The 11,409-nt window shown below is 31.6% G+C and overlaps 2 protein-coding genes across 4 annotated transcripts; both read right to left on the bottom strand.

The window, feature by feature from the left end:
* Nucleotides 1-286: 286 nt before the first annotated feature.
* Nucleotides 287-4,311, bottom strand: LOC105557416. 2 transcript variants are annotated; one of them, XM_012004664.1, is made up of 6 exons: nucleotides 3,150-4,311; nucleotides 2,235-2,641; nucleotides 1,397-1,496; nucleotides 1,005-1,106; nucleotides 767-922; nucleotides 287-515 (listed from the first exon to the last, which is right to left on the bottom strand). In XM_012004664.1, the coding sequence occupies exons 1-6, from the start codon at nucleotides 3,441-3,443 to the stop codon at nucleotides 456-458; spliced, it is 1,119 nt and encodes a 372-aa protein (XP_011860054.1). In that variant the 5' UTR covers nucleotides 3,444-4,311; the 3' UTR covers nucleotides 287-455. The 2 variants fall into 2 exon arrangements, with proteins under 2 accessions (XP_011860054.1, XP_011860055.1); XM_012004665.1 differs by having other exon boundaries at nucleotides 288-515; nucleotides 824-922; nucleotides 3,150-4,302.
* Nucleotides 4,312-5,171: 860 nt separating this feature from the next.
* LOC105557415 lies at nucleotides 5,172-10,438 on the bottom strand. Of its 2 annotated transcripts, XM_012004663.1 has the most exons (7): nucleotides 10,131-10,438; nucleotides 9,852-9,948; nucleotides 9,542-9,767; nucleotides 9,349-9,448; nucleotides 8,939-9,040; nucleotides 8,696-8,866; nucleotides 5,172-5,654 (listed from the first exon to the last, which is right to left on the bottom strand). In XM_012004663.1, the coding sequence occupies exons 1-7, from the start codon at nucleotides 10,422-10,424 to the stop codon at nucleotides 5,592-5,594; spliced, it is 1,053 nt and encodes a 350-aa protein (XP_011860053.1). In that variant the 5' UTR covers nucleotides 10,425-10,438; the 3' UTR covers nucleotides 5,172-5,591. The 2 variants fall into 2 exon arrangements, with proteins under 2 accessions (XP_011860053.1, XP_011860052.1); XM_012004662.1 differs by having other exon boundaries at nucleotides 9,542-9,948.
* Nucleotides 10,439-11,409: the final 971 nt, after the last annotated feature.

Here is an 11,409-nt window from a genome sequence, read left to right as displayed (position 1 = left end):
TAATCTTTCTAATCCAGTTATCATTTCAAACGTGGTATGTGATCGTTTACTAATTTTGTAAAAATTAGTTGGCGCCTATCATTAATTGTTCAAACTGCCCGCGGAATTCAGCACTGTAATTATAATGAGCCCTGACGGCTTCGGACCCGGCCGCGTCAGGTGAGGGCTATCGGATAAAGTCACCGAAAGGGCAAAAGAAAATAAATCCTAAAATACAATAGCCCGTCTCAGGGTATTGCGCGATAATAAGTACAATTAAATTAAATTTATCATCGTCAAGTCAAACCAATTATGAGAGTTTGCTGGTGCAATAATTGTATTTTTACAACTATTCAAGACATTGACTATTTTAACAAAAACGCAGTACAAGAACTTTTTGTAGTGCAAATTTTAATTACTTAAAATAGTCGTTTCAAGTATATTTCAATCGTATACAATACTGAGTTTACTTTCATTTATTCGTCGTCCATCATTACACGCAGTGTTGTGAAATAGGAGAGTATAGTCGAAAGATACTGTAACATAGAACAAAGTAAATGTTTGATAATCCATAAAGATTCCATTGCAATTTTATTCGTATGCTTTTTATCTTCAAAGATCTATTTTATTATTTTATAGTTTAAATATTAAGTAATAATAAAAATAAGTGTTAATAGAAAACTTGCAAAAATATGGAATTGTTTGTGATTATGTTAAATACGTAATAAGGAGGATGTATTAGTGTCTTTAATCAATTTTTTCAAATCAATTCAAAACTTAATTTTACTGTTGCAAAATAATTAAAAGATAGTGCCGGCAAAAGACCAGGAATTGAAATTATTACTGGTTTCTGACATCGCATTATAATAAATTGTAGACGTCGCCATATTTTACTGGCATGGCTTTCGAGTAAATTGAATGCTAGTTCTCCGACCTCAAAGTTCTGGGAAAAAATAATAAATACTTTTTAAAATACAATTAATTGCACAAAATAAAATAGTAAATTCAAATGACAAGTTATTTACCGTACGCATCAAAATTTCTGCTGGCCACGTATACATAAATACTTCCACTATACCTGTTGTAAACAGACCACATAAGTGGAGTAAAACTGGTAGAGGTGGCTTCTATTAAAAAATATTGATATACTGTAATGTTCTTATATTTTTATACCCTTACACTACAATTTTCAGATTTAATTTATTAAAATTATTTCCTCTTTGTGAGAGTAAATCAAGAATATACATATGTATACTGATTTGATGATGTACATATGTATATTACATACATGTAATTTTTATTATAGGCTATTTTTGTTTCTTTTAAGTTTGTTTGATAATCATGATACTAATGCATAAATTTAGAGGAAACAATATGTATAAATAGTAAATTTTTATAATGTGTTACATGTACTTACTGTCATAAGTACAAGGAAAATTGTTATTGAGGTAACCGTGCTACAACATATTGATATAAATGCGAAAGGACGAGCAGCAATTGAAACTTCGGCTGCATACCTAAATAAATCAGCATTGCTTAAATCTTTTCAAATTGGAGGTCCTTTTGTGAAGATCTTTTTTTGTACAGAAGGTGTATTAAAATATTTGTAATAACTGAGGACCGGAGAAAATTTTTTATTTTTAAAAATCGCATAAATATAAAATATCACATTTTTTTTATATGATAAAAGTTACAATTTACGACCACCAAGTCACAAAATCAAAGGAATATCTATATCATATACATATAATTTCAATTCTTCAACCTCCGAAGTTTTCAACAATTTCTTTTGTTCGAACTATTTGTATTTTGTATTCTCTCGTGTCTTGGTAAAAACAACACCATATTTTAAAGAGATCCCCATAATAAGAAGTCAGAGAATTTAAACCAGGAGCAAAAGCCACAGTAGATCGAAGTATCAATATTTTTGAAGTAGTAAACAGCTGGGAATTTTTGGAAGAGTTCGAAAATCGTTTGTGATATATAAGGTGTAAAGTATGTGTGGAAATGGGAGGAGGACATGTAAAGAACATTTTGTAAACCTCTGAGTTTAAAGAATTCTTCTTTTTTCATCTTCTGAATAAATGGAATTTATTTTAACCAAAGTAAAGAATCACTAAGAAAAAATCGAAATTTTTATGGCAAGTCAGATAAAACTTTACGAGGAACCAATCCGGCTTGTGAGTCATAAAGAGATTGAGGTTCCCTAAACTAGATTATTCCTATATTAGATAGATAAAAATTATTTTACGTACTTGAGTAATTCTTGATGTGTTTTAATACATTTGCACAACGCATAGACATTTGTAGCTGTCTTGAGTTCTTCAATTAGAATATCAAATCTTGCCGCTGTGAACCAGATCAATAAAGCCATATAAATATTTATACATAGTTGTCCTGATACAAAGAATCCGACTACAGATTGTTGTACATAGATTATTGCTTTTAGCGGTTGATAAGACACATCGAATGGATATTTGGCTTGTGCTGGAAATGGTTGTTTCGTCACAGCAGGTATGAATACAGTTACTGCCGTCATCGTGTAAAAAGTAGTCAGAGATGCTCCATACAACAACAAATATTTGTCAATATATCGCTGAATCACGATTTCTTCCTGTGGTTTCATTACGTTATTAAAATGTACCATTTCGAGAGTAACTTTCTGTAAATAATTACTGTTAATATTGAAATAACTGTTATTGACATAGAAGATATAGAGATAAGAAACGTGAATTCGTGAGTAATTTGTATATGAATCTTTCAATATTTCCTATAAACGCATGATGTTTTAAATGTTTATTAAATTCAGTTAATATAAATGTCAGTCTAAAAGTGTTACCACTCTTATACTACTTTGCGTTTAATGTACCTGTTCGCAATGGTGCAATGAATTTTACGAGGTTCTACAAAGTATTGGTTTATTGCTTAAATAGATAACAATAGATAGCAACACAAGTAGGAACACAAGTTGTACCACATCGTGGTACAAAGAATTTTGCAAGTTTACGAAACTGGCGACGTTCCATGATAGAATATAGTGTAAGATATACATGGAATGCAGTGTGACTTCTCTAAATTCTTTTTGCATTGCGACGTCGCTCGCGTTACATTACAGGAAATATTGAACAATACCACCGTGTGCTTATAGGTTTTAACAGATAATTGATTACCTGTATGCAATGGTAATTAATTTTATAAAAAATGAAATTAGCCATGGTATGGTAAAGGGCGCTTGTTAGAATAGTTATTTGTACTGTATTAAAAGGATCGTTAAGACTACATATGACAGCATATGTCATTGGTACCGCTAGACACGCAGTCATGACAATACAGAAATAGTGATACAGTTTCATACAGAATATCTGAAATTTTGTCGCATCTCGCTTTAACGGCCAACAGCAAATTAAAGTCACACTTAATTTCACGGCGTAGATCACGTCCTTTAGCAACAGCTTTTTTTGCATGACTGTAATGCGCGATGTATGCTAACGTACTGCTTAATGATACGGGAAAGGAAAATCCTCTCGTGAGCCGTTACATAATGAATGGTCCGCGTATTCGCTACCATATTACCGATGAAAGGGTGTAGCAAAGGGGTGTTGTTGCAGAAGTGTGGAAGAATACATGTTACGTTTTTCCGTATCGTGTGGGGCGTACATAAATAAAATTATGATAAAGTATGTATGTGAGAGACGAATTTGCGTGTTTGAATTTAATAAGCCGTAACATTTCCTGTCTGTAAAAGAGTTAGCAAATGAGTGCGTAGACAAGAAGCCTTTATAATTACTCTAAGGTATGTATGCATATTTTAGATATAAGGAAGTAAGAAGCGTACATAAGTGAAATTATGATGAAGCATGTATGTGAGAGACGAATCACCTTGCGTGTTTGGATTCATTAAGCCGTAACATTACCTGCCTGTAAAAGAGTTAGCAAATATGAGTTCAGAGACAAGAAGCCTTTGTAATTACCCGAAGACATGTATCTAAGGTATTTATGGATATTTTAGATATAAGAAAGTAAGAAGCGAATCAAGATTTTTGTATGACATCCCGGATATATACTATTGTATGTATGCTATTTTATTCACATCTTAAATATCAATTGTGCGCGAGTTAAAATCCCAAGTATCCCTAAGAATCGCGTCGCGGTTTTATTTAAAATAAATAAATTTTATTTAAAAATTTGTAGGGTTGTTAGATTAAAACACATGTAGGTAAGAAAATGGACAGATAGTTCTATGAATAATCTATGAATTGGAATACCGATATAGGTAGAATTCGGGTGGGCAGGGACAAGGGATATAATTTGTTACTCTTGTTGTAGATAAAATAATTACAAAAATTTAAAAAGTAGTTACATTGCACTCTCGTTTATTGTAACTACCATGTATTTATTGTATATTATAATAAATAGACACATCGAAAATATAATATTGTAGTATATTAATTGTATAATCGGATGCGCCCAATAAGACAAAAATTATTACACGTTTGGTAAGCTTCTAGTTTATAACTTTAACAGTGTGTAGTTACTAAAAAAATGTTAATAAATTCGAGGGATTCTTTACAAAATAATAAATTACAAATTTTATTAATTCTCTTTTTACTCGCGATTATTTATGTAAATTAAATTTAATAAAGTAAAATAATTTTGGAAATATTATTCGATACGTAAAAAATATTCCGCATTGTCAGAATTTTGTGTTATTGTAAGCATACTGAATTTTTATGTGTAATTTTATTTGAAAAATGTTAAATATTACATAGTAAAGGAAAGAGGATCGCCAATTGGAATCGGCGGGGGCGATGGAGGCCCTCTAGTTTGATTCTGTTTCTATCGAATAAAATTTTTAATTGGATTCAAATAATCTTTTATTCGACAGATTTTTATTTGCGCATTTATAAAGAATGTTACGTAATACTCTCTAAAAGTCAATCTGAACATGAATATTTAATATAAGACTTATTATAATTAATAATAATTATGTATTAAGGTTTGAACAGAATGGCTGTCTTGTACTCTTAAGACAATGTTTTATGTTTTAATGTTTGCTCAAGCCCTAAGACATAATTTTTATTAATCAGACTTATATTAAATATTCATATTTACATTATTTTGTGAAGATTGATGTAAAATAAAAATGGTAATAGTAGAGAAGCACGAGAAAGATATCTCAGTGGGATGACGTCTATATATCATTTTATTATATCACCATATTATACAATTTTATGCATATGAGGCGTAAAACGTAGTATCATTTTCACGACCGACTCCACAGGGTCACGGCAATAATGTTAATATTATTAATTAATATTGTCAATTAATTGACAATATTATCGGTATTAATTGGTTGTATCAATTTTAAGTGCGCGTGAACGTAATACAACAACTTTTCTTCATACAAATATTAGATAATTGTTTATGTAAAATATTGAGTATTATCTATTATTACGCGCAGTATTTTGTAAGATACAAGAATAGAATCAAAAGATATTGTAACATGTAAAATAAATTATAATAATTAACTATACGTCACAACAGAGAAATTGTTTTCTGTGTAAACATTACTCGTGTAAAGCAAATATTTTCAGTGCATATGTAGTTTACATTTAATTATTGTCGTTCATCATCACTCGCAGTGTTGTAAAATAGGAGAATATAGTAGAAAGGTACTGTAACATACAACAATAAATGTAGTTAAATGTTTCTTCATATTAATAGAAAAGTAATTTTTTATGCATAAAAGATTATATTTATGTGGTTATTGTTTGTGCACTTTAAAAGAATAATTTAAAATTAAAATTGTTTTTATGCCACTTTGTATATGTATATTACTATTTTAATAATTTCATTGAAGCAATTATTAATTATCTTTAATAGTACATCAATTTATATAGATAGTTTTATTAAAAAAATATACAATAAAATTCGAATATTTTTCATTAGAATGAGGAATTTAATTGTATATTCATGCTTTTATATTACTTGACATATTTTATGTCATGGTCTCCGTCCACTTTATATTTGTGTGACTAAGAATAAGTATACATAGAAGAGTATCAAGTGGTAACGCAAATGGATACAATAAACAATGCTAGAATAGGAGTTGCAAAACAAAGAAAATAAAGGATAAAGAATATGGTTTAACTGAATTGAATCTGAATTTCATTCATATGTTAGTAGAAATAATTTAAAAAATATAATATATATACAATTATATGTATAGACATACGAAGTGTAGCTATTAAGTAATGAGACTTGTAATCAAAATTGTGGCTTATTATTACAATCTTTCAATTTAACTGTCATTCCTTTCAACATACTTCTATCCTTTATCTATACACTTTCTTTGCATACATTATGTGTTAATCCCTTTAGCAGCACATTTTTCTCCTTTATCTCATTCACAGTCTGAAAGTTAATCAGCAGTATTACCTTCTGACTAAGTTGAGAGAACGAGTAAGCAAAAGAAGAGGCTCAAGTTATGGAAGAACACCACGTAGATTCTCCGTATCACGACAATGGTCGCAATGTTCTGTCCATAAAGTAGTTTCTAACTGATAAGAGAATCCCAGTGCTAGTCCACGCACTTACTGGATTTATCCCCGTGTGACTTTTACCTTTTTCCTAAAGTAAAATCCGAATTGAAGGGAACTCATTTTTACTGTCTAAAAGTCAATCAGCGGATTAGCACTGAAAACAATGAATAGTCACTGATTTACAGTCATAAGTATACCACTGCGATTTTCAGTGGTATAGAGTAAGACGACCAAATACGGATCAACAATTTGATGAGTTATTAATAAGCGACATTTTAAAGTAATTAATGTAAATTTTGCTCTTTTATATATTTTCAACTATATGCTATATTGTCGATATTGTAAAAAACATTGAGGTGTTTTTATGTCACTTATTAGCGACTCGTCAAATTGCTGATCCGCATTTGGTCACCTTACCCTACTTGTATAATTACAAAGTAATGACTATGCAGTGTTTTCAGTGATAATCAACTGATTGACTTTCAGAGAGTAGACTGTCGATGAGGTAAAAGGGGAAAATGGCGGGTCTACTGAAGGGATTGATATATGATGATCTGCGACACTGTTTCTAACAATGGAAAATTCGTATGCAACGGTGTATTGGTGTATATTGAAGAGGATAATAATTAACTATTAAGAATACTCTTAAAAGTCGCCAGCAGTAATTAACAACATCAATGATTTTTATTGACCGTATCTGGCAATGAAAATTCTTATTGCGAAAAACTGCAGGCGACTTTTAAGAGTATTCTTAATAGTTTATTATACACCATTGACCTCAAAACATGGTGTTCCTCCGTAATAGGGGGAAAAGGGATCGGGGGGAGGGCAGAGGAAAGGGAAATTTAAAAATCGCGTATCGACAGTTCAGTGATAGGTCGACAACCCGTATCGACGCCATAGAACTTATAAACATGGAAGGGGAATAGCATATACTCTCCGTGAGCTGAAACTGAGTCCAACATCTGTATGACTTTGGTCCGTTATGCGCATGCGTTAAATCGTTGCGCATGCGTTATTGTAATCTCGTTTTGGCCGCGCATGCGTTATTGTAATCTCGTTTAGGCCGCGCATGCGTATTTCGAGGAAAAGTCATAGAACGAGACAGAATTCTAGTTTCTTGGCTTCACTTGTGCCGATCCGTTTCCCCTTCCATGTTTATAAGTTCTATGATCGACGCACTGTTCTGAAAAGTCGAAATAGACGCGTAAACAACCTCTTAACTAATATATGTTATTGCGAGTATTATCACAGCCCCAGTGGTCGAGCTGGTAAGACGCCCGTCACGGATTGAGGGAGGTCCCAGGTTCGAATCCTGGTTGGGGTAATATTTTTCGCAATAAGAATTTTAATTGCCAGATACGGTCAATAAAAATCATTGATGTTGATAATAATTAAGTTGTAAGATTGTAATAATAAATCATAGACCACAGTTTTTCCACCAGTTTCGTTACTTAATAGCAACATCTTGTATATATAGATATATAATTACATGTATATAATAATATTCTCATATTACTGTATATTAAATAACATATATGTCGATCATATACTTTGATACACTTTGTAAATATACAGGGTGTCGGATTCGATTTGAACGACTCCAAAGATTATAGTAGATTGGGTCAAACTGAGAAGAAAAGTTATATACCATTTTACAAAATCCGTAATTATTATTGTGTAATTAAGAAAAACGTCTGAGCCAATAAGTGCACGGAGAAGCGGAAGGCCGGACTCGGCAGACATGCAAAATGGTGTGTTTGTTGACATCTCTCAGAATCGATAGCGAGAGGTGGAGTCACGCATCGATCGATGAGAGACGGGGGCGAGCGGGGAGCGGTGAGCGGGCGAACGGGGCGCGCAGCGAGAGAACGCACGACATATGACACCGCGCCGAAAAAGTTTTTCTGGTGGTAGGAGAATAATACACCATTTTGCATGTCTGCCGAGTCCGGCCTTCAGTTCCTCCGTGCACTTATTGGCTCAGACGTTTTTCTTAATTACGCGATAATAATTACGAATTTTGTAAAATAGTATATGTATAACTTTTCTTCTCAGCTTGACCCAATCTACTATAATCTTTGGAGTCGTCCAAATCGAATCCGACACCCTGTATGTATGGATTCTTAAAATAGAAGATAAATTTTTTACATCAATTTGAAACTTGATCTTACCGATGTAAAATAATTAAGAGATAATGCGGGTATAAAACAAGGTATTGAAATCTTTACTGGTTTTTGACTTCTCATTATAATAATTTGTAGACATTTCCATATATCAATGAAATTAGTTAGATGACTGTTTTCGAGAATATTCGAGAACACTACTTGTCCGATGTCATGGCACTGGAAAAATAATAAATATTTTTTAAATTGAAGTTAATTGTAACAAATTTAAATGATAAAGTGATAACTTACCGTAAACATCAAATGTTCTCCTGGCCAGTTATACATAAATACTTCTGATATACATGCCGCACTTAATCCGAAATACTGTATTAGTATTACTGTAGGCTGTTTCTATTAAAAAAATTAATATACATATGTATATTATACATATATGTGTGTATATATATGTAGAGGTATATGTATATATGTATTTTATTTTTATATTGATATTCATAAACTAAACTTTTTCGATCAAATTATTTTCTTTCTGTATAAGTACATAAAGAATATAATGACGCACACGCACACGCGTAATATCTAGCCTATCACTAATTTTTGAAGTATGCGATGGATGATCGTGATTTATTTATATGCATAACTTATTAGAATAAACTAGAATATACATACATGAATACTAGAGGTCTATGACATGTATTTACCGTAATAAACAACAGAAAACTTGCTATTATGGAAGTTATACTGCAACATACGGATGCAAACACGAAAGGACGAGCAACACGAGCAACTTCTGTTGAATATCTAAGTGCATTAATGCTCGTCAAAAATTGTGTAATTAAAATTTTTTAACTATATCATTACTCTCTCACGTAAAATAAAAGTTATGATATTTACTCCAGTAATTCTTGATGTTTTTTAATACACTTGTACATCTCATAGATATTTGTAACTCTCTCAAATTCTGTGCTTAGTATCTCAATTCTTGCCGATGCAAACCAGAGCAACAGGGCCATATAAATATTCGTACATAGTTGTCCTGATACCAATATTCCGGCCATAGATTGATTTATATAGATTACTGTTTTTAGCGGTTGATAAAACACATCAAATGGATATTTGGCTAGTATTGGAAATGTCTGTTCCGTTACAAAAGGTATTGCTAGAGTTATTAATGTAATCGAATAGAAAATAAATATAGATATACCATGATACACCACACATTTGTCAATGTATCGTTGAATTAAAACTTCTTCATGTGGTTTCATGAAGCTGGTAAAATGTATCATCTCAAAAGTAACATTCTATAAATAAATATTTAAAAGAATTTTTTATATAGAGAACATAGTAGTAAAACATGATTTATTAAATAATGTAATGTTGATTGTTTAATGTTATATATTATTTATCTACAAATATTATGACTATCAGTTTCAGTAGTAGATTATAAATATTACTTTTCAATGCCATAAAGTATACTAATTACCTGTATACGATGGTAATTAATCATATAAAAAATAAAGTTAGAAATGGTGTGAAGAAGGCTGCTCATTACAAGAACTTGTTGTACTAAGGTTGTAGGATCATCAAGATTATTTTTGATACCATATATCAACGGTGGTATTAAGCTTATTTCCACAATTATACACAAACAGTAGTACAGTTTCACAGAGAGCAATTGAAATTTTGTAGCATCTTTTGGCAGAGGCCAACTCCAACATGGAAACAAACTTAACTTTACGACCGAAAATACTTCCTCTATCATCACTTTTCTTTGCATGACAGCAGTGTGTTATGTATTACGTAAGTGTATTGCAAGTTGATAATACGAGAAATGAACACTCTTTCACGAGCCGCTACGTAATGAATGCTCCGCGCATTTGCTACAGTGTTGAAAGGGTGTAGCAGAGGGACGTTACTGTAGGAAAGCATATTCTTGTGTTTTTCCGTATCGCATGGGGTATACATAATTGAAATTATAATGAAGCATGTATACAGGAGATGGATCGCTTGGCATGTTTCAATTTAATTAGCGTGGTGTTTTCTGCCTGGAATGGAGTTAAAAAATGCATGCATAGATAAGATGTCTTCATAACTTCCCGAAGATTTGTATTTAATATATTTATTCATATTTTAAGTATCATAAAAAATAAATGAATTAAGATTTTCCTACGATATTTCGGATATGTCGTGTATACTGTTTATGCACATTCTAAATTTTGCAAAGTAACTTTACTTACATTATCTTGCGTTGTCTATTATTACTTATGGTGTTTTATTGCTACAATATGAAGGCTGTTTAATAAAGTGTTTTCACTCGTCGACTTCCAACGCGCAGTGGCATTTTTGTTACGTACTACATGATAATTTTATTGAGAGATATTTTCCCTCAGCGAAAGGAAATAAGTATTTATGTAGGAAGCAACACATGTTTCGCTAAAATAATGTACATCTAGTAGTTTTATAGAAATGGCTTTCACGTTCACGCAACATTCACATGTGATTTCAAGGAAAGGAAGGATTTAATAATAGGAGAAAATTCTACAATACGCACAGAAATAAGAAAGAAAAGGTGGAACGGTGAAACAAACAATAATAGATCTAGCAACCCCTTACGTGTTGTAACATTATAGTATATTATTAGAGGGGATGAAAATAGATAAAACTTCCCTAAGAGACTGTAAGAATTTGGATTTATAAACGGTAAAAATGGTGTCGAATGCACTTATTAAAAATAAACTGTTATACAAAATGTCGGGGAGTTC

This window comes from Vollenhovia emeryi, unplaced genomic scaffold (genome assembly GCF_000949405.1).
Source record: "Vollenhovia emeryi isolate VEMERY1.0 unplaced genomic scaffold, V.emery_V1.0 DF939493.1, whole genome shotgun sequence".
NCBI classification, from domain to species: domain Eukaryota; kingdom Metazoa; phylum Arthropoda; class Insecta; order Hymenoptera; family Formicidae; genus Vollenhovia; species Vollenhovia emeryi.
Note: the sequence above shows the minus strand (reverse complement) of the source record. Positions and strands in the feature narration are given on the sequence as shown.

Bases quoted from the DNA above. Each gene is read 5' to 3' on its own strand.
- LOC105557416 (XM_012004664.1), bottom strand. From the start codon at position 3,443: ATGCAAAAAAAGCTGTTGCTAAAGGACGTGATCTACGCCGTGAAATTA. The intron at 1,497-2,234 runs GTACGTAAAATA...TGATTTATTTAG, and splicing joins ACACATCAAGAATTACTCAA to GTATGCAGCCGAAGTTTCAA. The intron at 516-766 runs GTAAAATTAAGT...TCTATGTTACAG, and splicing joins CTTTTAATTATTTTGCAACA to TATCTTTCGACTATACTCTC.
- LOC105557415 (XM_012004662.1), bottom strand. From the start codon at position 10,424: ATGCAAAGAAAAGTGATGATAGAGGAAGTATTTTCGGTCGTAAAGTTA. The intron at 9,949-10,130 runs GTAATTAGTATA...ATTTATTTATAG, and splicing joins TTAATTACCATCGTATACAG to AATGTTACTTTTGAGATGAT. The intron at 9,041-9,348 runs GTAAATACATGT...TTTTTTTAATAG, and splicing joins GTTTTCTGTTGTTTATTACG to AAACAGCCTACAGTAATACT.